The 26512-nt window shown below is 53.6% G+C and overlaps 1 protein-coding gene across 4 annotated transcripts in view; it reads left to right on the top strand.

Annotated features, from left to right (window-relative positions):
• The window catches only part of ARID3A (AT-rich interaction domain 3A), a 41610-nt gene that overhangs the window by 4845 nt on the left and 10253 nt on the right, over positions 1-26512 (top strand). For all 4 annotated transcript variants that reach the window (XM_066277971.1, XM_066277988.1, XM_066277980.1 and 1 more), the window contains exons 3-4: positions 317-650; positions 23428-23500. In XM_066277971.1, the coding sequence (XP_066134068.1) occupies positions 317-650; positions 23428-23500 (407 nt within the window). The remainder of the gene's footprint in view (positions 1-316; positions 651-23427; positions 23501-26512) is intronic.

Here is a 26512-nt window from a genome sequence, read left to right as displayed (position 1 = left end):
CAGAAACTGGCTTGGCGTTTTCGAGGCTCAGAAAGGGCTGTGCAGTAGGAAGGGGAGGAGAAGGGCCAATTAGTGCTAGGTGGGGGGGTGGGATTTATGTCACAGAGGCAGCTTCAGTTAGTCTGAGCTAATTGGGACCAAGAGGTATGTGGCCTACACCCTGCTAATAGGCTTTCTCAGCAGCTGGGGCTGGTGAGGCCCAACCTCCCATGTTGAGAAAGGGAAACCCAAGCGTATAGAAGAGGAGCCTGCCTTGCCCCCAGGTGGAGGTGAGCTACTGCCTTTTCCCCTGACCTCTACCCTCTGCCCACCCCAGGAAGCCGAAATGGGAAGATGAAGAAGAGGAAGAAGAGCTGGAGGAAGACTTGGGGGAGGAGGAGGAGGAGGAGGAGGAGGAGGAGGAAGAAGACTATGAAGATGAGGAGGGGCTTGGGCCCCCAGGCTCTGCTGGCCTGGGCCCTGCAGCCCTATTCCCCCACAAGGCCCAGCTGCCCCAGGCCTTCCGTGGAGGTGAAGGTGGGCCCCGGGTACTGGGTGGCCAAGAGCGCCCAGGGGCTGGCCCAGCCCACCCTGGAGGGGCTGCCCATGTGGCACCCCAGCTGCAGCCTCCTGACCATGGGGACTGGACGTATGAGGAGCAGTTCAAGCAGGTGGGTCATGCGTCATTCATCATAATGGGGGCTTGTGGAGGCGGGTGCGCCTGGCTGTTACTCGGTCCTTCCAACCAGCCCTGATGGCTGTTTTTTGCCTCCCGTCTGTCTGCAAGTGCCAAGCTGGGTGCGGGGGATCCCATGGGTGGGCTGGCTGGTGTTAAATGCATGAATATGAGGGACACAAGCCAGGAGGGAGAGGTTCGGAGCTCTTGGTGTCTGCACCAGAAGGACAAGCATAGAGACAGAGCAAGCAGAGGGTTTCAGAGTGGAGGGAATGGCCCAGGCAAAGGCCACACAACTGGACCTGGCTCAGTATGGGTTATGGGTGTGGCCTGGTGATGTGGGGTTGGAGGCCTTGTTGGTCTGGTCTCTTGAGTAGAGTCTGGTCTGTTGAGGCCCAAGGTAGTTGGTTGAGCAGGAGGTGGCCACGTTGGTGTAGACAGCCAAGCACCCTGGGGCTCTGGAGGGGCGGGGAGGAAGCTGTCCATTCTGGTGCCTTCTAGGGCGGCCAGGGCAGAGGAAGTGGCCGGGCGGGGCATCCTTTGAAGTTTAGCAGAGCTGGGCTGGGCAGATGGAAACCAGATGGCGGCAGGGGCAGCCAGAGGGGCTTGCATTCCATCCTCAGCCAGCTGGGCCCTGCCCCGACCTCTAGGAGTGGCTGAAGGGGACTTGGACTCCCTGGCCCAGAGCCCAGCCTTCCTGGGGCTCCATGGGGCTGTGGACATGCCAGTGCACCTGAGTGGCCTCAGGGCAGCTGCCCTCAGATGCTGGCCCCTGGATTGGTTGTGGGACCCTCTCAAGGGAGATGAGGCCCGGCCACCCTGTGCTGGTCACTCAGAGCCAGTGGCTTCACTCTCAGCCTCACTTGGAAAAAAAGATGCTAGGACCCAGAGACTGAGTTCAGGATATCAGAAAACTCACAGATGAAGTAAAGAACTGGAAGTTGGACCCATGGGGACAAGCCAAGGGCTATGGTGGGAGTGACAGGGATGGAGGAGATGGGAAGGCAAGAGGGGTGGTACCCCTAGAGTGAGTACAGCCAGCTTCCAGGACAGGAGCTCCCCAGGTGGCTGGGTGGGGCAACCTTGCCTCCTACCTGGTTTTGGCACATGGATGATGGTGCTTTGTGGTGGAATGAAAGCCAGCAGACATTGCCTTCTCAGGGCTCTGTGAGTGGCCCTGGCTGCCCCCTGCATGTGAACACCAGCCTGAACCTGCATGTGGGACTGATGGCCCCACCCTCAGTTTCCCTCCCTTTGGGATGGAAACTCGGGGCAACTGCTCACCCCATTTTGCAAATAAGAAAACAGGCATGGTGTTGGGAGCAGGTTCTGCTGATTCAAGCCCCTGATGTCCTCTAAGTTCAACACAGGCGGGCACATTGTGGGCGAGTTATATTTTTTTATTCACCAAATATGTGTTGTCAACCCTGAACACAGCCCTCAAGGAGCCCCAGAATTGGGGGGCGGTTGAAGCTGGAAAGACACCCCCACCTCACAGGGTCACAGCCAGGTGGGAGGGAGAAAGCTATGTGGCTCCTTGGGGCTCAGAGGTCGACAGAACCCCTGTTACTCTGGCCTCAACAGTGACGGGAGGTAGGGAGATGTTGGGTGTCAGACCAGGTGGAGACAAGGAGTCAGAAGCCCTGACTTCAAAGACCTTTTCTCATGTCAAGAAGAAAGGGCCTGGCCTGACCTGTGGTGGCGCAGTGGATAAAGCGTCGACCTGGGAACACTGAGGTTGCTGGTTCAAAACTGCATTTGTCTGGTCAAGTCACATATGGGAGTTGATGCTTCCTGCTCCTCCCCCCTTTCTCTCTCTCTTTCATTCTCTCTCTTCTCTAAAATGAATAAATAAATAAATAAAGAAGAAGAAAGGGCTTTGTTTCACTTGTCCGGGACATGATGGTGATGTCTTGGGATACTCAGGGTCGGGTCACAGAGTGGGAAACTGAGGCCAGATGGTCAGGGAGCCCCAGTGTCCCACAGTCACTCTCATGGTTTATGGTTTATCCCTGTTGTGGGTGGAGCTCAGTAAACAAGTAAATGGATAGTAAGACAGGATGTGTTCAGTGTCTTTACAAGGGGAGAGAGGAGGTCTCTTGGGGTGTGGCGTTTGGGCTGAGCGTTGTAGTAAAAGGCATACACAGAGGAATGGTGCACCTGGCGGAGAAAACAGCCTATTCAAAGGGCTTGAGGTGGGGCCCAGCTTGGGGCCAGACATTGCCAGGCTGGGTCCCGCAGGCAGGCGATGGGCCTATATTCCAAGAGGTGGACTGAGGAAGGTTTGGGACCAGCAGGGGCCTTACCCTGTGGTGCTGGGAATTTATTCTTCCCATTTGTGGCAGGTCCAGCTGCCAGTGCTACCTGTCCATCCAGCTGGCCAGGCACCTATGCAGCCAGTGTCAATAGTGGCTTGGACTCAGCCAACTTTGCAGATGTCAGGGACTGTGTTGACTCTGGCATTGCCCCACCCCCTTCTTGGCACGTGGCAGCCAGCTGGCCAGCCATTCACTTGGCATCATCTCCATCTCTTCCTCCCTGGTCTTGGCAGGGTCTGGGGCTGACTTCTGTTCCAGAATCCTCGACAGTCTTGAAATTCTGCTGTTGGCTACAGGACTGGGGGCAGCCAGGCTTGGGAGGGGCCAGGAACAGCAGGTTCATGACCATAGAATCTTTCCTGGAAAACCTGGAACCTTCTACTCTGGGGCCCGTGAACATGGGCTGATGGAGGCCAGCTTCTGGCTAGGGATCAGGATGTGTAATGGGCAGCGATTAGGATCTAAGCCTCCTGGCATTGGAGGTGGCATCTGGTGACATCCCAGTAGTTCCTGTCACCAACACGGCCATGCCTGAGCTCTAGAAAGTGCCATTGTAGGTTTTAAATCAGCAGACTCAGTCACAGATATTCAGCCACTTAAGGATTTGAATCTTCAGTTTCAAGAATGCAAATAAATGTTAGAAATTTTGTAAGAGGACGAGAGAGAGAGGGAGAGAGAAATGAGAAGCATCAGCTTATAGTTGTGGCACTTTAGTTGCTCATTGATTGCTTCTTATATGTGCCTTGACTGAGGGGCTCCAGCTGAGCCAGTGACCTCTTGCTCAAGCCAGTGACCTTGGGCTCAGGCCAGCGACCATGGGATCATGTCGATGATTTCATGCTTAAGCTGGTGATCCCGTGCTCAAGCCGGCGACCTTAGGGTTTCAAACCTGGAGCCTCAGCATCCCAAGTCAATGCTCTATCCACTGCACCACCACCAGTCAGGTTAAATGTTGGCATTTTTTTAACAGCTTAATTGATAGAAAATATGCATAGCATGTAATTCATCCATTTAAAGTGTGTAATTCACTGGGTTTTAGTATATTGACAGGGTTATGCGCCCATCACCACAATCAATTTCATCACCTGAAAAGGAGCCCCATCCCACTTAGAAATTACCTCCCTTTCCCTTCCAGTTTTTGATCCATTTTCTGTGGATTTGTCTGTTCTGGAGATTTCACATAAATGGAATCACACACTGTGTGGCATTTTGTGTCTGGTTCCTCTCTCACTGAACATCATGTGTTCAAGGTTCCTCCATATTGTAGCAAGGGTCAGTGTGTCACTCCTTTTCATGGCTGAATAATATTCCATGGGTATATGGATGAACACTTGGGTTGTTTCTACTTTTTGGCCATTGTACATCCTGCTGCTGTGAACATGCATGTGCAGATTTTGTGTGAATCTATCAGTTTTCATGAACGTGCACCTAGGAGTGGAATTTCCAGTTCAGATGGTAACTCTGTGTTTAACATTTAGAGGAGCTGCTGAGTGCTGTCTACGGCACTCCCATTTTGGATCCCACCCGCCATGTATGAAGCTCAAGTTTCTCCCTGTCCTCACCAACACTTGTGATGACTGGTTCCAGCTATGCGAGTGAGGATCGTGTGATATCTCACTATGGTTGATTTTTTCTTTGTCTTCTGGAGTGTTTTTTTGAGAGAAGAAGGGGTGAGGAAGGGATAGAGAGAGACAGAGAGAAGCATCAACTTGTTCCATTTAGTTGAGCTATTGATTGCTTCTCATATGTGCCCTGACCAGGGCTCAAACTGGCGACCTTGAGCTTGAGCTGACATCCATGGCATTGATCCAGTACACCACTGGCCAGAGCTCACTGTGGTTTTGATTTGTGTTAAATGTTGGCCCTGGCCTGACCAGGCGGTGGCGCAGTGGATAGAGCGTCGAACTGGGATGTGGAGGACCCGGGTTCAAGACCCCAAGGTTGCCAGCTTGAGCACAGGCTCATCTGGTTTGAGCAAAAGCTCGCCAGCTTGGACCCAAGGTCGCTGGCTTGAGCAAGGGGTTACTCGGTCTGCTGAAGGCCCACGGTCAAGGCATATATGAGAAAGCAATCAAGGAACAACTAAGGTGTCGCAAGGAAAAACTAATGATTGATGCTTCTCATCTCTCTCCGTTCCTGTCTGTCTGTCCCTATCTATCCCTCGCTCTGATTCAATAAATTAAAAAAAAGGCCCTGGCCGGTTGGCTCAGTGGTAGAGTGTCGGCCTGGCTTGCAGAGGTCCTGGGTTCGATTCCCTGCCAGGGCACACAGGAGAAGCACCCATCTGCTTCTCCACCCCTCCCCCTCTCCTTCCTCTCTGTCTCTCTCTTCCCCTCCCTCAGCAAGGCTCCATTGGAGCAAAATTGGCCTGGGCGCTGGGGATGGCTCCTTGGCCTCTGCCCCAGGCGCTGGAGTGACTCTGGTGGTGGCAGAGCGTCGCCCCCTGGTGGGCAGAGCATCGCCCCCTGGTGGGCGTGCCAGGTGGATCCCAGTCGGTCGGGCGCTTGCAGGAGTCTGTCTGACTGTCTCTCCCCGTTTCCAGCTTCAGAAAAATACAAAAAAAAAAAAAAAAAAAAATGTTGGCCCTGGCCTGTTAGCTCAGTCTGTTAAGAGTGTCATCCTGAAACAAAAAGGTTGTAGGTCTGATCCTTGATCAGGGTACACGTGGCAAGCAACCAAAAAATGCACAATTATGGCCCTGGCTGGTTGGCTCAGTGGTAGAGCATTGGCCTGGCGTGCAGGAGTCCCGGGTTCGATTCCCAGCCAGGGCACATAGGAGAAGCGCCCATCTGCTTCTCCACCCCTCCCCCTCTCCTTCCTCTCTGTCTCTCTCTTCCCCTCCCACAGCCGATGCTCCATTGGAGCAAAGTTGGCCCAGGCGCTGAGGATGGCTCCGTGGCCTCTGCCTCAGGCGCTAGAATGGCTCCGGTCGCAACAGGGCAGCGCCCCAGATGGGCAGAGCATTGCCCCTTGGTGGGCATGCCGGGTGGATCCTGGTTGGGCGCATGCGGGAGTCTGTCTGACTGCCTCCCCATTTCCAACTTTAGAAAAAAAAAAAGCACAATTAAGTAGAACAACAGATGCCTTCCTACCCTCTCCCCTCTCTCTCCCTTCCTTTCTCTTTCTCTCTAAAAATCAATACAAATTAAGCCCTGGCCAGATACCTTAGTTGGTTGGAGAATCGGGTCCAAGCAGGGAGGTTGCTGGTTCGATTCCATGGTCAGGACACATACAGGAGCAGCTCAGTGTTCCTTTTCTGTCTCTCTTCTTTCCTTGCCTGTCTCTCAAAAAAAGAAAAAAAGTTGAGATATTTTTCCCTACTTTCCATGGTGACCTCTGCTCACCACATAACTTGTAAAAGAGGTCATAGATGTAGAAGTGACAGTTTTACCTAATATTTATAACTGCACGCAGGCAGCAGATTGAACGGCTCATGCATGTTTCATGTGTATCCTCTTCCCTTTTTTTTTTTTTTAGACAGGAAGTAAGAGATGAGAAGCATCAACTCAGTTGTGTGGCACTTTAGTTGTTCATTGACTGCTTCTCATACTTGCCTTGACCTGTGGGGGGGGCTCCAGCTGAGCTAGTGACCCCTTACTCAAGTCAGCGACCTTGGGCTTCAACCTAGTGACCATGGAATCATGTTGATGATCCCATGCTCAAGCCAGTGACCCCATGCTCAAGCTAAATGAGCCTGTGCTCAAGCCAAGGACCTCGGGGTTTTGAACCTAAGATCTAAGCATCCCAGGTCGACAGTCTGCCCATTGCACCACCACCAATCAGGTATTTCCTTTGTATCCTCTTTTTTTTTTCCTTCCTTTTCTAAGCAAGAGGCGGGGAGATAGATTCCCATATGCATCCCGACTGGGATCCACTCAGCAACTTCCGTCTGGGGCTGATGTTCTGCCTATCTGGGGTCGTGCTTGCAACTGAGCTAGTTTTAGTGCCTGAGGCGGAGGTGGAGGCTCCACAGAGTCATCCTCAGTGCCCCAGGTTGATGCTCTCGAAACAGTCAAGCCATGGCTGCAGGATGGGGAAAGAGAGAGAGAAAGAGAGACAGACAGACAGACAGAAGGGGCAGGAGGAGGTGTGAAAAGCAGACGGTTACTTTTGTGTGCCCTGACCAGGAATCGAACCTGGGACATCCACACACTGGGCTGAAGCTCTGCCATCGAGCTAGCGGCCAGGGTCTCATGTATATCCTCTTGATCTCACAGAGAAGGAACTGCCATTGCCCCTGTGGTGCAGATGGGGAAACCAAGGCACAGAGAGTTCAAGGCACTTGCTATGGGGAAGATGTCAGAGCCGGGATTGGATTCCAGAGTAGACTGACCCCAGCACCTGCCAGAGCATTCCTGGGGGCGTAGACAGACCAGCAAGGGGCAGGGAACCATTGACTATGAGGTTTAGGGGAAGCCTGGTGGCCTCACTGAGCCTCAGTTTCCTTCATCTGAAATGGAGGCAATTGGTTTAAGGTTTCACACTGGGGCATCAGGACCCAGTGCCTGGACACAGTGGGTACTTAGGCAGAAATTGCAATCAGCAGTTTTCACTGTAGACCCCACCTGGTCCCCTCCGCTCCTTGGCCTCCTGGGGCCTGTTTTATTCCAAGGGTATCCTGCTCCACTCTTAACACGCCTGGCCCTGGATATGGGTTCTGGAACTGGGAAGGGAAGCCGTGGGGCTCAGATGCATCCTCAGCAAGAGGCTGAGTCACATTTGGGTTTGTTTTTTTTCTGCTTCTTTCAGCTTATTTAATTTTTTGAATTACAAAAAATATATACAGTTTAAAGTCCATTTAGAAATTTTTAATTTTTAGAGAGAAATAATAAGAACGGGGGAGAAAAACATCAATTTGTTGTTTCACTTATTTGTGCATTCACTGGTTGATTCTTGTATGTGCCCTAAGGATCGAACCCACAACCTTAGCATGTCAGGACGACGCTCTAACCAACTGAGCTCCTGGGCTAGGGTTTTAAGTCCATTCTTTATTCCAGAAGCACCATTCTTGTGAGGGGATAACATGGAGCGATTCCACTGAAGCTGGAGGCTGCCAGCCCCTGCCCCAACCTGCGCTGTATCATGGGTTTTTCTGAGCCTATCTCTACCCACTTATGCCCTTCAGAAATGTGACCTTTCAGGGGTCTGGGTGGTTCCACCCAACTCTGCACTGAACACACTACTTTTTGCAGGTGTTTTCATGTCATCATTGCTCAGCACCTGTCTGTCGTATCAGAATGTCCCGAGTTGCCTGGTTCTTGTTAGCTTCATGCAAAGTTATCCTGTAGGGCAACACCAATGCGTTGGTCTGCTTCTCTGTTTCCCTGTTCTAAACAACATTGCAGTGAACATCTCTGGGCTCACCAGAGTTGCTTGGGACAGTGTGGGATGGCATAGGGAGTTGGAATTGCTGGGCCTAAGGGAGGAGTTGGCAGATGTTTTCTTTATCCTGCTTGAGAGTGCCCCTGGTTGGGGAATGTTAGAGCAGGACAAGGCATTCCCAGCCCTAAGTGGGTGAGGGCTAGGCTAGAAGAAGAAGATTGAAGGCAGGGCTGCCCATAGGAAGGGGCATTGGAGCAGGGGCTTTGCAGGATATGTAAAAGTTTGCCAGATGAACAGAGAAGGGTAGGGTCTGCATTTTGGAATAGTGTAGCTGGAACATAACGGGAAAGGGAAGGGGTGAGCAGAACATTAGGACAGCCTAACTAGGCAGTGGCGCAGTGGGTAGAGCATCGGACTGGGATGTGGAGGACGAGGTTCGAGACTCCGAGGTCACCAGCTTGAGCGCGGGTTCATCTGATTTGAGCAAAGTTCACCAGCTTAGGCCCAAGGTTGCTGGCTTGAGCAAGGGGTTTCTTGGTCAGCTTTAGCTCCACCTCAAGGCACATATGAGAAAGCAATCAGTGTACAACTAAAGTGCCACAACAAAAAATTGATGCTTCTCATCTCCCTTCCTTCCTGTCTGTCTGTCCCTATCTATCCCTCTCTCTAACTCTCTGTCTCTGTCAAAAAAAAATAATAATAATAACATTAGGACAAACCAGAGGAAGGCTCAAGAGGGGGCCTTCGCAGGATTTGGAGCTGGGAACGGAGAGAGATGCTGGGAGGACCCTCTGGAGTCCATGGGCCAGGCAGGAGTGAGTGGCCAGCACTACAGCTGGGCCTTCGGGACCAGGGGAAGAGGATGAATTAGAATTTTCCCAGGAAGGAAAGTATTCTACGGGGAGAGCACAGCCTGGGCAAAGGTCAGGTCAGACACTGGGTTCTGAGCCCAGTCATGCTCATCTGGTGTGTTTGAGACACAGTAGGCCAGAGGCCAGGCCGTGTGGGCCCTGGGAGCCAGCTCTGGCACCAGATGTCTTCCAGAGGCCCCAGGAGCCCTGCATCGTGTGCAGAGGGGCGGGGAGGGGTATTGGGAAGCCCCTGGAGAGCTCAGCTCTCCCCGCCTAGGGAAGCGCCTGCCGCCTGCCTCATCAAAGCTGCTGTGGCTTTTGGCTCACAGCCAGCCGGGCCATGGCAGGCACGGGGAGGGTGCTCACCCGCCAGCCCCTGGCACCATGCCCCTACCCGTGCCAGCCCTGGGAACCACACTGACTCAGCCGGAAGAACCTTATCTGGCCCCAGTGCTGTCACCCAGCCACAGGGTCACCACCATGGGGTCATCACCGCTGTGGCCTGGCCCCACGCCCACCGCCAGCTCCCCACCCTGGTGGCCGCTGCCAAGTGCCCAGCCACGCCCCACGCTCTCTAATAACACACGCGGCCAATGGAGGGAGCGGTGCCTGGCAGGCAGAGTATCCTCGCTGTGTGCCCTATCAGGGGATGGGCGTGGGTGAGCCACGTGGGGACTTGCCTGCTGGTGTGGGTGTGTGAGTGTGCACGTGGGTGTGGGGACATGGTAGTATCACATGGTTTCGTGGGCTGGGTTGTCCTGTCTTTCCAGGGCTCTGTGAGTATTGGAATCTGTGTTTGTCCAGGCCGGGGCCCCACGGGTATTTGAGACTTTCTATGTATGTAACTCACACTTGTGCTAGTGCATGGCTGTTGCCTGTGTGTGCGTGGGCATATTCTGGGGCCTCATGAACCTGTTTGTAGTGTTATGTGTATCTGTCATCTTGGGCACCTGTTTATATTTTGATATGTGGCCCGTGTGTATATGTCTATGTGCGCATACCACATGATGTGTCTCTGACTTATGTGGACATGTCACTGAGTGTGTCCTGGGGTCCACACTTGGGGGTGGCTTGGCTTGTGTATCCCAGAGTGTGCTGATGTTGGTGCCTGGAGTTCTCGTGTCTGTGATAGAATAATAGTCTCCTATAGCTTTGTTTGTATATGGTCATATGTGTGGAGGTCTGCAATCACACGTGTGCCTGTGTGGGAGCTTGTGTGTCTGCCACTGCTGGGCTCCCCCTGCCTGGTGAAGTGTGAGGTCTCATTGGAGCCCATTAAAAATTAGCCAGAAAGTCAGGTCCCCTGGTCAGTGGTTCACGTTGGCTGCCCAGGAGCAGGTCAGCTGCCCTTGCCTGCCCACAGCAGATTCTGGAGCTGCAGTGCTGACATAGTCCCAAGGAGCCCCGAAGTGAGGACAGGGCCCCAGAGACCATAGGGACTCTCACTGCTCTGCTCTATTCCTTCTTCCCTCGACATGCTGTGTGGTCTTAGGCAGGGATGTGCCCTCTCTAATCCAGGGCTTAGCCTACTCTGTACCTCACTTTCTCTGCCTGACACAAAGACCCTTCAACCTCCTAAATTTTTTGATCCCCAGAACCAGCACTACCTGCAGTGACATGGAGGGGAATCCCCCTGGCCCTTTGTGACAGCCCAGCACCCCCATCACAGATGCCGTCACCATGTCAGGTTACACTCCAAGCCTGGTCAGGGGAGCAGTTGGGAGTGCTGGCCAATGGGTGGGCACACGTGGGGGCGGGGTGCAGACTGCCCCTTCTCTGCCTGCCTGGCTGCATGCGGCCAGAGGACAATTGGAGGTCACAGGGTTAAATGATAACCAGTCTGCCTTTTGAAGGCCTCAGCTCAGGACTTGGCCTTGCCTCGTGGTAGGGGCTAGGGGCGTCTCATGGGGCTGAGGGTTAGGGGGCAGAGAGGGTGCAGAGCCAGCACTGCTCGCCGCCCTTGCAGGTCCTTTGGCCTCAGGGACACACTCCTGTCCTACCAGACAAAGGAAAAGGGACAGATAAAAACCCACGTTGCAGGAAGAAACCTGTCATGGAGTGTGATTTTCTGCAAAACTCACGTCCACCCAGAACCTCAGAATGGGACCTTATATTGAAATAGGGTCTTTGCACTCCCTGAACAGGTAGCTCAGTTGTTTAGAGTGCTGTCCCTATATGTCAAAAATGTGGATTCAATCCCTGGTCAGGGCACATACAAGAATCAACTAATGAATGCATAAATAAGTGGAACAACAAATCAGTGTTTCTCCCTTCCTCTCTTTCTAAAGTTAAAAAAGAAGAAAAAAGAAAGAAGTAGGGTCTTTGCAGATATAATTAGTTAAGATGAAGTCACACTAGAGTAGGGTGGGCCCCAAATCTAAGGACAGGCTTCCTTGTAAGAGGAGGAGACAGAGCAGACACAGAGAGAGACAGCTATGCCAACATGAAGGCAGAGATCAGGCAGTGTGGCTCCAGCTCCGGGACACTGGCAGAGGCAGGAAGGACCCTCCTTTGGAGCCTTGCGAGAGAGCATGGCTCTATAACGCCTCCATACTTTGATCAAAGATGTCTGGTCCCTGAGCCGTGAGAATGAATCTCTGTTTAAGGCCCAGTCTGTTCCTTCTAGCCACCCCAAGAAATAAATCAAAACTTAAAGGTTTGGGTCCCTGACTCGGGTCTTCACTATGCCAGGCACCTTCAGGGAACCAAGGGCTCCACTGGGCACATGACGTGGGCGGCCCTGATCCTGCTGGCTGCCAATTCTTCTTTGGGGATTGGTGTGGGTACAGGGGACCCTGACTGTCTCAACCATGAGTCACAGGACTGGGTTCAGGCAGAAAGCCAGGCTGTGCATATGTGTGCACGTGTCTGAGCCTGTTCCTTCCACAAGCATGTATGAAGCACCTGCTGTGTACCAGCCCTCATTCTGGGCACTGGGGACACATCTGTAAAGAAAAGCAAACAGATGGAAGTGGCTGTTGTCCTTTGGGCAGCAAGGCCGTAGGTGTGTGGGGCCCAGTGGACCAGGTGGGCGTGGCAGCCAAGGGCAGGCTGTCTGGGGCCATTATCTTTCAGCTAGTGAGCAAGGGTGTGTCTGTGTTTGTGTGTCTGTGTCTGGGTGAGTGGGTGTGTCCATGTGTGTACTGGGAGACCGCATTAGGATGGGCAGGGCCATGGGCACATCAGGAGGGGTTGTGTGGCTGCTCTGGGGGGCTGGCGGTTTCTGTCTAGGTGGGATTGTCAAGGGCGTGTGTGTGAGTTCTGCTAGTGTGGGGGTTGTCTGGCATCTCTGTCCAGGTTAGAGTGACCGGGAGTGGCTGTGTACTCCAGTGCTGTGTCATATTCTCTTTCTGCCCCATAAGGGGCCTTTAAGGGTCATCTGGCCTCTGCTTCCAAACCCCCACCCCTCAGGGGTATGAGCCCTACACCTTGTAAAGCCCCCACCCAGGGGGTACCTGCCCTGGCTTTTTGCCCTTAGCACTAAAGGGCCCCTTACTGTGGACCAGGTAGGGGCCAGCTGCCCTTTCCTTCTGTTCTTCATTTAACCCCCCTTCTATGACCAGCTCCATGAATTCCTCCTCAGGATGCAGGCTGGGCCAGGTCCTCTGATGGGGCTGGGAGACAAGGGGACAGTCATGGGCTGGCACCCTGACCGAGTCTGTCCGTCCACGGAACCTCCTGGTTTCACTGTCTCTCGCCATGTCTCTCTGTCTCTTTCCCTCTCTGTCTCCCACCTCCCCAGATGCCGCCCTTCCATTGTCACACAGTTCCCCCTCAGCTGCCACTTTCCTAGGAGCAGCAGGCTGCCCCTGAGCTGGCGAGTATGCTGTGGGTGGGTGTGCATGGGTGCCACCCTCCCCTCTCTGGCAGCTGCCTCTCTGCTCAGCCATCGGCCTACTTGCTCCTCCCTGTCCCTTCCCTAGACTGCTGATGGGTGCCCAATTCCTGGAAGGGAAGTGGGGCCTGAAATCACCTTTGGGTTATTCATTTCTTCGCCATCACCATACAAGGTGGACCCTGGCTGAGCTGGGGTGCAGATCACTGGCTGTTGGCATTTTGTTGTCATTGCGTTGTCATCGTTATTTGTTACTGTTTACCTAGTGTCCTGGTAGAGGAGGGGCACCATGTGGTGGGTGCCAGCTATGTGCTTGCCAGGGCCGCCCAGCTGGCATCTCCTCTCCCCTCTTTGTCTCCCTGCAAAAGAAGTTCCCATAGGAAGTGGGGATGTTCTAGGAGTGGCGCTCCCCCTCCTGCAGTTGGGAGGCAGGCTTGGGTGGTACCCTGAGGCTGCTGGCTACCACGGGTGGGGCAGGCAGTTCCTGTCGGCCTGCCCTCAGCCTAGGGTCTGGCAGAGGTTTCCTTGGGAATACTTGGTGGGGACTCCATGCCCTGAACCCACCAGGGCCCCTTCTTGACTCCTGGGAGGGAGGTGGAAAGCAGCCCCATTATTTCCTGCTATACCTGCTGCTGTCCCGTGACAGTGCGGACCTGGTCAGCTTGGCCGGAGCAAGGTAGCAGTCTGTGCCCTGGCCTGCTACTTCTGAAGCTGCTGGCACTGGCTGGGTTTCTGTTCAGAGAACCTGGACTGGGAGTGATGGAGACCTCACTCCCTGGCCAGGTAGATCTTTCTGAACAGCTCCAACCACTAGGAAAGTCCCTTCTGGCATGTTCTGGGACTGCCCAGGGGCCCAACTGCAGGGAAACAGGGCTGGTTTCTTTCTGAGGAAACCCAGGACAGGACTTTTTTAATTTTTATTTTTCTATTAACGTGTGTGTGAGAGAGAAAGAGAAGGGAGAGAGAAGCATCAACTCATTGCTTTACTTAGTTCCATTTCGTTGTGCACTCATTGTTTGCCTCTCATTCATGCCCTGACTAGGGATCAAACCCATAACCTTGGTGCGCCAGGGTGACATTATCCACTTAGCCACCCAGCCAGGGCTCCAGGACAGGATTTTTATTTCTTAGGTGCTGGGCCTTGGGCTCAGGGCTTGGACTGGAGGCATTTACAATCCAGCAGCCAGGCAATATCATGAGACTCATGTTTGTATAGGCCCTGGACCCCCATGTGAAATGCCCCAAGGGCAGCATGGAACAGCAGATTAGTATTTGCTGAGGGGGAGGAGGGAGATTCTGGATTTGGGGCTTGCTGACCCTGAAGCATTTGCCCAGAGCCCCTGAGAGCAAGAGGCTTTGGGGTGGAGGCCCCTCCCCACCTGGTGATACAGATAAGGCCAGTGCACCCTGCAGCCATTCCTGAGGCACCAAGGGCTCAATCTGGGCTCAGTCTAGGTTTGAGTCCATCTCCATGGTTTTCTGTCAAAGTCTCTATTTCCCCATCTGTGAAATAGGGTCCAGTTTGGATAGTGGTCAGCTCAGGGCCAAGCTTTGGTGGTGGTTTTTCCAGGTGGTTGAGAGGCCACCTGGATTTGCATGTCATTTGCATGACAGCATAAGACAACCACCTCCCTCCTCCACTCCACTTCCTAGAAGTGTCTCTCCTGATTCCTGTCCTGGGTGCATCCACAATGCCAGACCGCCTAGTATATATACCCTGTGGGCCTGCCATCAAGGTGGTTCCTCCTGCTGTCCCTCATCCCTAGCCATCTTCCTGAAGCCAGACCCTCCTCCCTACATGCCCTTCTTCCAGTGAGTCCCCTGTCTCCACCTGGATGCCCAGGTGCACCCCTACCTACTTCACGGATGGCCCTTGTCACATGCAAGACTGACCAGGAGAAAAGAAGAGGTTTTGGGGTCAGGGCCATTCTTGGAACCTTGCATTCCGGAAATTCATAAAGACGTGCCTTCATGTGTTTGCTTCTATGACTCGTTTCTGGAGCTTTTTATTAATATCTGTTGTGGGTGCGGGTGCTGTGTCTTTTCAGTGAAAGAACACATGACCGATTGGGGAGGGGTGCTTGAGCGGACAGATGTTTCTGCCCTGCCCAGAATCACTTCCCCAATTTCCTTCAAGCCTGGTGGGGCCCCTGCAGCATCTGTGTGGAGGAGGCCCTGCCTGGAGCAGCGACAGGAAGCGAAAGGGCCAAGTGGCTGGTGGGGGTGCCCCAGGGTCAGGTGCACAGGTAGGTGACTCCTGGTAAGGGCCTATGGCCACTGCTAAGCCCAAACAGCAATTGACTCTGCCCTTCCCCCTTCTTTAGGGGTCCCAGCTCCCATGAGTCTCCTGCTCACTGGCCATCTCCCCAGCTGGCCTGGGCTCTAAGGGGCATCTGGATCTCTTGGACACACTACATCCTCAGCATCCAGCATGGGCCTGAGGTACAGCTGTTCAATAATGGCTGCAGAATGGACTGTTCCAGTCAAAACCCCATGGGCTGAGAGCTCTCACTTGGGCTTTACCTCCTCTGTGCTGTGTCCTGGGAGTTCCAAAATAGGAGGAAAACCTCAAACAAAACCCCTGGGTGTCTGCCTGGGCTGGCATTCTGAGGCCAGAGTCCTGCTGCCCCTTGGAGCTGAGAGAGAAGCTGCTGTGATGGCTTCCTGATCACGTTGCTATCCCTCCACACCCACTTCATAATGGGAAAACTGAGGCTTGAGGTGCAGACAAGGAGGATTTCCCCAAATGACTTTTGTAACCCTACAGAGCCCCATTCTGATTTTATCTATTTGTCTATTTGTCCATGTTCTGGGGTCTCTGTGGGAGAGGGCAAGACTTGGCCTTAGGGCTCACTCAGCTTTGCCATCTCTTGGTTTTCTTGGATCAGCTTTGCCATCTCTAGGCCTCATAATGTTGGGTGAGGAGTGTGCACACTGGGCCCTGTCCTCCCTGTCCTGTGCACGTGGAAAAGGGCAGATCAAGCACTTAGCATGTGGTTGGTATGAACCTGGTCACTGAGCTTGCAGGGCGCCCTCTGGCCACTTTAGTTTCCCTGGTTGCAGAGTAGGCACAGGGGACTGTGTGATGTCACCCTGCCTACCCCCTCCATCCAGCAGCAGTTCTGTAAATGGGAGAGGCTGAGCGGCCCCCAGGGATGCTACTCCCAGCCCACCTGGGGCCCAGTAACGGCAGTGAGTGCTGAGTCATCTTGGTTAGATGGCAGGGAAGGGCCTCACCAGTGACCCATAACATGAGGGGTTTTTTTTTATCAGTGAGCAGACAGAGAGCTGCTGGGAGGGGAATGTCAGGGAGACAGATGGAGGGTGCAAGAGCATAGTGTGGTCTCTCTCCCCCTTCCTTCATTAGCGGGTGCCTATTGTATACCAGGATTTTTGTCTGTACCCAGAGACCCCAATTATGCCCTTGAAGGCTCTCATCTAGGTGGGGAGAAAGATGGGAAGAAGCCATCTTGAAATAATGCACAATCACAGGACCATAACAGATGCTAGTATGTTCATGGCGCTGGCCTGGTTTGAGGGTCAGAGCTGCAGGCCTGAGTGAGGGTAATGTTGGAGGAAGGGGACTCTTGTTGGAGGCACCAGCAAATAGAGAGGCTTCAGGGCAGGACTGGGTGTGGGGAGAAGTGAGGAGGCTGGTGTGACTGGCGTAAAGTAAGCATGCAGACAGACAGGATAGGGACGTAGATGTGTAGCGGATCAGCCAGCGTGGGGCCTGGCAGGCTGGAAGTTTGGATTTTCTCCTGAGTAGTAGGGAACCACAGTTGGCTTCTGAGCAGGGGAGACACAGCCTGCTCTTCATGTAAAGGTAATGAAAGCCCCTCAGACCCTCTGCCCATGGGAGGCTGCAGGGAGGAAGTAGCATCAACCATCCTGGTTGCTCTTAGGTATTTTATGGGAATTGAGGCTGCCCTCTTTACTTTGTTTCACAGTAGTTTCACTTTGCTTATAGGAGTTACTATGATGAATCAATATTTGTCCAAAACCTAAAAGATGTTATAGGTGAGATTATACACACACATTCATAGCAGCATGATTCACACAACCAAAAGGTAGAAACCAATCTAAATGTCTACCAGCTAATGAACAGATAGACACATGACCCCATCCACACAGTGGAATACATTTTTTTTCTTTTTCTTTTTTGTTTTTGTTTAATTATTTATTTGTTTTAGTGAGGGGAGGGAGCAGGAAGCATCAACTCCCATATGTGCCTCGACCAGGCAAGCCCAGGGTTTCGAACCAGCGACCTCATCATTCTAGGTTGACACTCTATCCGCTGTACCACCACAGATCAGGCTACACAGTGGAATATTGGTTGGCCATGAAAAGGATGAAGCATTGACACTTACTACAACATGCATGGACCTTGAAAACATGATTCTCAGTGAGAAGCCAGACAAGAAATACCAGACAGTGTGTGATTCTTTTATATGAAATGTTCAGAACAGGCAAATCCACAGACACAGAAAGTAGTTTAGTGGTTGCCAAGGAGCTGTGGAAGAGGAGGGGGTGATGGAATGTTCTGGAATTAGATAGAGATACTGGTTGCACAATGTAGTGGATGTACTAAATGGCACTGAATTATTTATTTTAAAATGGTAAATTCTTTGTTATGTGAATTTCACCTCCATAAATACTTTTTTTCAAAAATTCAGGAAAAAGTAGGTGAGATTAAGCAGTAAAGTCCATGGGCTGAGTCCAACCCAGCTTGCAGGCTTCTTCACTTTTTCTCTGTCCCTCCTCCCTTCACAGAACCCCCTGAGCCAGCCAAGGTTCCGGCATGGTCCCCTGCTTCTGCCCTGCGATGGTATCTGTCCTTCCTCTCTTGACCCTCAGCGACCCAGGAATGCCTGAGGAGGTCCCGCTGGGCACACAGGCGATGCTGGGTCAGGTCTATTCCCGCCCAAGCTGAGCATTTGCAAGCCTGCTTCTGGACATGGAGAAAGACAGGCTTCTCAGGTTTCCTATAAACTGTACTGGACAGTACAAAGATATGCCTTTTTTTTTTTTTTAACAGGGACAGAGAAAGAGTCAAGAGAGGGATAGATAGGGACAGACAGACAGGAACAGAGAGAGATGAGAAGCATCAATCATCAGTTTTTCGTTGCGAGACCTTAGTTGTTCATTGATTGCTTTCTCGTATGTATCTTGACTGCGGGCCTTCAGCAGACCGAGTAACCCCTTGCTCGAGCCAGTGACCTTGGGTCCAAGCTGGTGAGCTTTGCTCAAACCAGATGAGCCTACACTCAAGCTGGCAACCTCGGGGTCTCGAACCTGGGTCCTCTGCATCCCAGTCTGACGCTCTATCCACTGTGCCACTGCCTAGTCAGGCAATATACCTTTTTTTAATAAACTTCCCATCCTCATCCTTATTTACCACAGAGATGGTAGTCTTCAGTGACTCATCGGTCCCTGAACACTAGGCATTAGGCCGTTTCTCAGTTTTCTGGCTTCCAACAACAGCAGCCTCACTGTTGGGGTCCCCTTGCAGGCCCAGTGGCCTTGTCTAGAGGTGGAGCCCTGTGGACTTTGGAGCTACCTGGGTGGCGGAAGGGGGCCTGAGCAGACACCGTTTAAGGGGGCAAAGGTCCTCCCAGGGGCCCTGCTGGCTGTTTCTTTACAGCCTGGGCCCCTTCAGCACACTGGGAACTGGTGCCTCCCCCTTGCCCAGGCGGGGCCTTCTGGCAATGTGACCTTCACAGGGCCCAGCAGTGCCTCTGGAGGAGATCTGTGTGCTGGGCCCTGGTAGCGCCCCACCCCCAACATGTCACTTTGTGGATTTGCTAGTGGCCATGGTGGCCATTCCTTCCCTCTTCCAGGCTGGCAGGTTGGGGAGGGGTTCCCACACTAGGGTGAGCTCTCTGACTCCAAAGGACCCCCTCAGTAGGTGGGGGGCATCATCTTGGGCTGGTCAGCAGTATAACCTGTCTGGCTGTGGGGAAAATGCTCACTGACCACAAACAAGAATTTCCTGTTTGCCCACCATACCCTTGGTGTGGGGGTGGTTACCTCACATTTCCCCGCCCCCACCTGAGCCCTGGGACCTCCTGTCTTTATTTGCTGCTTCTTCACCTCACTGCCCAGTGGCCACTCCTGGGGGGGGGTGTTCCTCAGTGGGTCCCCAGCACCCTCACCCCTCCCCTGCCCCTGCAGGCTGGGCCTAAAGCAAGGCAGTTGTCAGGATCTCTGGATTGAGCTCTTTGTGCAAAGTGCTTAGCAGGAAACTAGCAGATGAAGGGGTCAGAGGGTGAGAAAGAGCAGGGGGAGCTCCCTAAGAAGGTGACATTTGGGCAAGAAGGAGGGACTGACTGTGTAGAGATCTGGGGAGCTGCATTCCAGGAGAGGGAACAGCCAGTGCAAGGCCCTGAGGGGAGAGAAGGTGCTTGTTTTGCTCAGAAAGCAGAGACCAGCCAGGGACTGGAAGCAGAGGGTGGTGGGGGCAGGGAGGTAAAGCGAGGTGTTTGGTGGGGGTGCCAGGAGCCATGAAAGACTGTAGGGCAGGGGAGGGTCATGTTCAGATTGCCTGGAAAGGCCCCTGTGACTGCTAAGTGTGTGTATGTGGGAGGCATGCTGTGCTCCACCAACTCTGAGCCTCATTTTTCTCTTCTCAAAGTGGTTGGTGCTTGGGAGGAGGCGATAGATACATGGTCAGCCCAGTCTTGGTAATTCATGGCTGGACATCATCACTGGATTGAGCCCCAGTGCAGTCACTATAGGCAGAGGGGCCGGGGCTGTGTGTGTCCCAGTGACCCCACCTGTAGGTGAAAGAGAAGAAGGGAGCCATGCACTTAGGGATCACTTCTGGATGCCTCCAGCCCAGGCTCTCACATCCACATCTCTCATTCTTTTGCACCCATTCCACAGCTGAACAAAGTGAGGCCTGGGAAGGGCAGGATGGGTACAGGGTCACAGGGCAGGAAGTGAACACAGTGGGTGATGCAGCTCACCAAGTATGGCCCTGGCTCAGGCATATCTGGGTTTGAGAAAGAATGAGCATCCTTGTGCTTATGCGACACTGAGAATTCCAGGCCCATTTAATGAGTTTCTGATGGTGTCCAATTCTAGACATTAGGGACAAAACATACCAAATCCCTTGCATTCTGCTGGGGTAGATGGACAGGGAACCAGACCAGGGTGTGAATCCATGTGACTCTGGTGACATGAGGGTTAAGGAGGGCGATGAGCAAGGAACCACCGTCATCAGTAAATGTGTTCTAAGTGAAAGCAGAATATTTGGGAGAGATGGAGCTGTGGCAGAGATATTGGAGGATAACGGCTTCTTTCAAGGAGGTCGGAGTCCTTGGTGAGGCTGATGTTTTGAGCCGAGTGGGAGCCCTGGATGAAGGGGAAGTCAGCTGGGCCAGAGCTGAGAAAGGCATTCCAGGTGTGTGGAGCTGCCAGGGCAAAGGCTGAGAGGTGGAACCGTCTGGTGGGTTTCAGAAGTAGCAGGTGGTCAAGTGAGACAGCATAGGGGCTGGCAGGGGCTGTGGGACCTTGTAGGCCTCAGGGATGGGTATCTTTATAATCAGACAGGAGCCAGAGTGAGACCTGTCCTCAGAGCCTGGCACTTGGCCTCTGGGAAATCAGGTCTCAGGAAGGAGAGTGGGGCCCTAATCTCAGCCCTCAACCCCAAAGAGGGGTTCCCAGAGGCTTGGCCCAGTGTCCACTCTGGGTCTGTGGCCCTGGGTATGGCAGGTGTTTGATTGGCGCCTCCTGGTCCACCATGAAAGGGGCAGGGTTCCAGCCAGAGAATCCAGGCAGATCTGAAGTTCGGGTGTGGTGAAGGATGTCTTGTGGCTCAGCTGTGTGACTCCAGAGCCTTGTGAGAACAGGCAGCCCGGCCCACTGGCCCTCGCGAGGTGGGTCTAGACACCACCATGGAGAGTCTTGACACCATCCCCAGTACCCCCATGTCCTGTGGACAGCCCCAACCAGCTGGCCAGGGCGGGACACACACCACAGGGTGCGGAACTTGGGGCCATAGCCCCATAAAGCTGGGGCGGCCTTTACTGCCCGGCTTTGTTGTCAGCTGGCCATGACACAGCTATTAAAGCTGTCTCCTTCACCACACATCCCTTTATGGCCTTATACTACACCCTGGCCCCACAAGGGTCTGCCCACCATTTGGCATAGAAGTTATCAGCCCCCTACCCTGTCCCTGCAGAACCAGTCACCTCTGCCAAGGGTCATAGAGCAGCTGGGCTCTACCCTGAGCCTCAGTTTCCCACTTGGAATATGGGAGTTGTAATGGTTCCAGGTGCTAGGGGTCATGCTGTTGTGTTTATTGCACAGTGTCCTCATATGATGAGGAAACTGAGGCAGGAGGAGCACTGAGGTCTGGGTAACAGGTTTAGGCAGCATGGACCCTCCTCTACCTGGGTCAGGATCTCAAAGGAGAACATGTTGCCCCTGAATGAGTTTCCAAGCTGTGACAAATGACCACACACTAGACAGCTTAAAACAACAATTTATCCTCTTACATTCTGGAGCCAGAAGTCCAAAATCAAGGTGTCACAGAGCCATGCCTCCTGAAGGCTGGGAAGGAGGGTTCTTCCAGCTTCTGGGGGCTCCCGTGTTCCTAGGCTTGTGACCACATCACCCTAGTCTCTGCCTCTTTCCTCACCTGGCTTCTCTGTATATGTCCCTTCTCTTATGATACTGTCATTGGATTAAAGCCACCTACTCCATTGTAACCCCATCTTGGCTAATGGTATCTGCAAATATCAAAATAAGGTTCTCTTCCCAAGTTTTGGACTTGACTTAGGGGCACCTGCCAATTCTTCAAGTCTATCTGACCTTACTCTGCCTAGCAGGACCCACCTTGAAGCCGAGAAATCAGGGTTCACTTAATTAGCATTTATCACAGAACTGCTGTGTGCTCAGCTGCCTTCTAGGCACTGGCAACAAAATAGACAAAATCCCTGATGACCTATGGGGCAGACAGACAGGGGACCAGGCTTGTGTGAGTACATACTTCCCAGCCAGGGAGGAGGAGAGTGGGGAGGGGACACACATAGGTTTGTTATGTGGGCAGGGAGAGGACATATGAGGCCTGGCATGAGCACACCCATGGAAGGTCCACCTGCAGGGCCCACACCCTTCAGGCAGGGGAAAATGCAGGCCTCCCTGGATGCCATAAATCAGTGCAGGAATGTGGTCGGCCAGCCCGGCCAGGCAAGATGGAGGAGACAAAGGCTTCGACCACCCAGGTCTGGGTTTCTGTCTCCCCCAGCCCTTTCCTAGAGGTCCCACTTTGTCTTCAGTACATAGATGGGGAAACTAAGGCCCAGAGAGAGGCAAAATGGCTAAGGAGTGGTTGGCCCTGACAGCCTCACTTCCCTAGGCCCCATGATGTCCCTACCACAGTAGCTGGGTGTTGGGGCATTCTTGGGCCCTAATAATGGATTATTACAGCCCAGCTGGTGCTAACTGGTGGTTTCAAGGCCCTCCATGGTCCTGATCCCTTCGTGTTCAGGCAGCTACAGGGCCATATTCCCTGGAGCTTCATTTGAAGCCTGCTGTTTGCGCTCCTCCTCCTCAGCCAATTGCAGCCCCAACCTCACTCTCTAATTATCTCCGCTGGCTTCCCCCACACCCCCACAGCACCTGTGAGGTAATGGTTATGGGGTGGAGGACCCCCTGCTTCCCCAGACGGAGGCCCTTTCTCCTCCTGCGATGATTGGTGAACCCAGGCAGCCAGTGTTCAAAACTGAGACTGGGTCAAGAGTCTCAGACAGTACAGGGCTACAGTCTCCCGCCTGCCTCTCTGCCTCAATTTGTATGTGACTCACTGGACAGGGTTGGGATGCGTCATTACGGCAATGACCTGGGTGGGTACTGTCTGTCTGGGATGAATTGTGTCCCCAAAATATGTGTTTAAGACCCAACTCCCAGTACCTGTGAATAGGACCTTATTTGGAAATAGGATCTTTGCAAATGTCATTAGTTAAGCATTTAGGTGAGTTGCATTGGCCCTAAACCCAGTGACAGGTGTCGTTCAAGGAAAGGGGAATTTGGACACAGCCATGTGACAGCAGAAGCAGAGACTGGGGTGATGCGGCTACAAGCCCAAGGACTCGTGGATCTCCCAGAAGCTGGAAGAGGCAGGAAAGACCCTCCTTGAGCTTTAGGAGGGAGCTTGGCCCTGCCACACCTTGATCTCAGACTTCTGGCCCCAAAACTATAGGAGGATAAACCTCTCATTTTAAGCTACCCCTGGAGACTCATCCAGATTTCTCTGTCCTCATCTGAAAGGGGGGATACAGGCTCATTGCTTACTGGGGCCTCAGGGAGTTTCTGGCATTGAGATCCCCAGTGCCTGTCTCTGCCAGCAGCCCATGGCCATTGGCCCTCCTCTCAATGGCGATGTGGTGCCCATGTCCAGGCTCTGGCATCAATTAACCGGTCCCCTTCCTACCCTCACAGCTCTATGAACTGGACGGGGACCCCAAGAGGAAGGAGTTCCTGGATGACTTGTTCAGCTTCATGCAGAAGCGAGGTGAGGCCTGCGCACTGGGAAGTGGTGGGAAGCGGGCATGAGAAAGGGGCCCCTGCCAGCCACAGCCTGGGGCAGGTCTGTCAGACTTGGCAATGAGTTTCCCATGGCTGGAGGCATCCAGAAGTTGTCTGAGGGAGAGTCATGGCTGTGCCATGTGGGATCTGAGAGGGGAGGCACAGCTGCGAGAGTCTAAGGGGTAAGTCCTTGCAGGGGATAAGTAGGGAGGGTAGTTATCTCAAGAAACCTCCCAGAACGAACAGTTTAAGCTTTCTCCCTTGCTGTTGAGACACAGGGTACAATGGGGTCCTGGCTTCCAGGATCCCCCACAGCAGGGCAGCGCTGGCCTATGTTTGGAGAGTGGGGTTGTGGGTGCTGGGGCAACAGGATGGCAGCTCTCCATGCAGGCTTCCAGCTCTTGCGGCCTACCGTCCCCACTGGTGCCCTAACCCCTCCGCTGCTCCTATAGGGGCCTTAGGGAACTATCTGTAAGATGGGCTACAAACAGTCCTCAGTGTTGGCAATGCCCCAGATATACTGAATGCTGGGCCACATTTATTGAGCCACTGCTGCAGCCCACCCCCTCATTTCCCCCTGGTCTGGGGTGAGATAGACACCAACCATGGCCCCACTAAAAAATGTCTGGGCCTTGAGAACAGTGACATGAGGAGTAGGGACTGGTTTGTGTGAGTGTCTGGGTGGGGAAACTAAGGCCTAGACATTTGAAGATATCAGGAACATTTGGGGTAAGCCAGGCTCAGAGAGGACAAGGGGCAGCCAGGGGTTCCCTAGAGATCCCCCGCCAACTCTCAACTTGGAGCTGCCACAGGGCAGAGACACCAGGTCTGTCCTAGGAATGCCCACTACAGGATGCAGCTCATTCTTCTGACCCCTGGACAGCCCCCCAAGGGGTTATCATGATTCGCTATCCAGAGAAGGAAACTGAGGCCCTGAGAGGGCATATGGCCTTTGAGCCACAGAGGCCGGAAGGGGAGGGGCCAGAGGGGCTGCTGCTTTGTCCTGGGCCTCTGCCTGCCCCTCCCTCACCAGTAGCTTCTGTAAACACAGGCCTAGCCAGGCCCAGGAGGGAAGGAGATGAAAGGGGAGGGGGCTACAGCCTCTGAGTTAACCCCTCCTGTGCCGGGATGGAAGAATTCAGACCCAGCCCTGGGGTAGGGGCCCCTCATGTTACCACCTTATCATCCGACTCAGCTTCAGCCAGGTCTGCTGTCCCCTATGTGGTCAGAGAGATCCCCTTTGCTCTCTTTATCAGCCTGTCCACACTTGCCTGAGCCCCCTTTCTGCCCCCTTGCCATGGGGCTCCGAGCTTCTAGGCCTGGAGCCCACCCATTTTACTGAAGACTAGCCATCTGATATTCTAGAGGTACTTAGGAAGTACTGTGAGCTGCCCCTGTGTGAGAGGGGGGCTGGGGCCCCAGAAGTGTCAGTCCAGCTCCTTACCAAACAGGGCTCTGAGGGTCTGTGTCCACTCCTGCCTCCTCTACCGGGACAGGAGGGCAGGAGCCAACAAGTTCCTATGTATTCCTCAAAACCGAGTTCCAAGGCGCTCTCTTCCCTGCCGTCTTCTTAGACCCTCCCCCTCTGAAACTGGGGGCCTTTGGGGTTGAGAATCTGTCAGACCCCTTTCACCCTGGACACTATGTTCTGTATCCCACAAGCTACTTCCCCTGAATTCCTGACAGAGGGTCATGAAGTAAAAGCCTGCACCCCACCCTCCTGCTATTTCCCTGATGACCTCTCCACCTTTTCTTATCGCCCCCACATCCCTCAAGGCCCACCATCAATGCCTCTCTGTACTCTCCCAACCCCCTCCTTCTATAAACATCCGTCCAGGCCCCGCCTGCCACAGAGCCATGAGGATCTGATTCCTTAATTCTCCACCCCCACCCCACCCAGACAGAGCCTAAATCTGTGTCCCAGCAGGATGGCACAGTGGCTGCATTTCTGGGTTAGGTGTGCTAACACTCCTGTTGCTTTTTTGCTTTCTCTGGAATTGGTGTGTGTGTGTGTGTGTCAGGGGGTGAGGGTCTGAGGTCCAACTTCCTGCCCCTGCTTCAAGTGGTTTTCAGTTCATTGGGGATTTTACAATGTGGGAAGGGCCGGAAAGCAACCAAAGCTGGTGGGAGGTGGTTCTGGAATGTCCAGAGGTGGAGGGCATCATCCTTGCCCCGGGGCAGGCAAGCTGGCCCCTTACACGAACCTTCCTCCATTAGGTCACATCCTGCAGACTCCCTTTGCCTGTCTCTAAATGGGGGTAAGCATGACCCTTGGGCTGTGAGACAGCCTGTTAGCCTTCACTATTTATTGAATGCTTGCTCTATGCCAGGCTGGGCTGGGCACTGAGGACCCCATGTGAGCAGGACAGGGCAAGGAGATGCATAGAAAGTAAACCTAGGATTCTGCTGCCAGGAACAGAGCTTTCAAGGGAGCCTTCTCCACTATCAGCCAGAAGGTGCCAGATATAGCCATGCTGAGATCTGAATGCTTTGAGGCTGGGTACTTCTGTGCAGGCCTATCTGCAGGGGCTAGTCCTCCCCTCTTTGAGCTAGCCCAACCCTCCTTTCTCCCTGGGCAGGCCCACCACCCTGTCTCCCTGGGCTGGCCCACCAACCTTCCTGGGCTAGCCCACTACCCTCCCCTCCCTGGGCTAGCCCACTGCCCTACTCTCTAAGCTGCCAAGTGGATTCACCAAGCTCTCTCTTCCTGACTACAACACCCCCACAAAACTGACCCCCCCACACACACACACACAAGCAAGTACACACTACAAACCTTCCCAGACTGGGAAGTAGCAAACCTCTGGGAACACAGGCAGGGGGAGTTGTTTGGGCAGCTGTGTGATTGGCGATGGGAGTAGGAATAACAAAGGCTGCGTTTCTCGTGCCCCTCCCCCAGGTTGGCCCCAGCATTTCCTCTATACCTCTCTCCTCCCCTCAGGTGAGTTCAGCAGTGAGCCAGATCACCACTGATAAACTGAGCCAGAGGCCTTGGCCA

Source organism: Saccopteryx bilineata, chromosome 1, assembly GCF_036850765.1.
Source record: "Saccopteryx bilineata isolate mSacBil1 chromosome 1, mSacBil1_pri_phased_curated, whole genome shotgun sequence".
NCBI lineage: Eukaryota > Metazoa > Chordata > Mammalia > Chiroptera > Emballonuridae > Saccopteryx > Saccopteryx bilineata.
The sequence above is the reverse complement of the archived record's forward strand: the minus strand, read 5'-3'. Positions and strand labels throughout refer to the sequence as shown.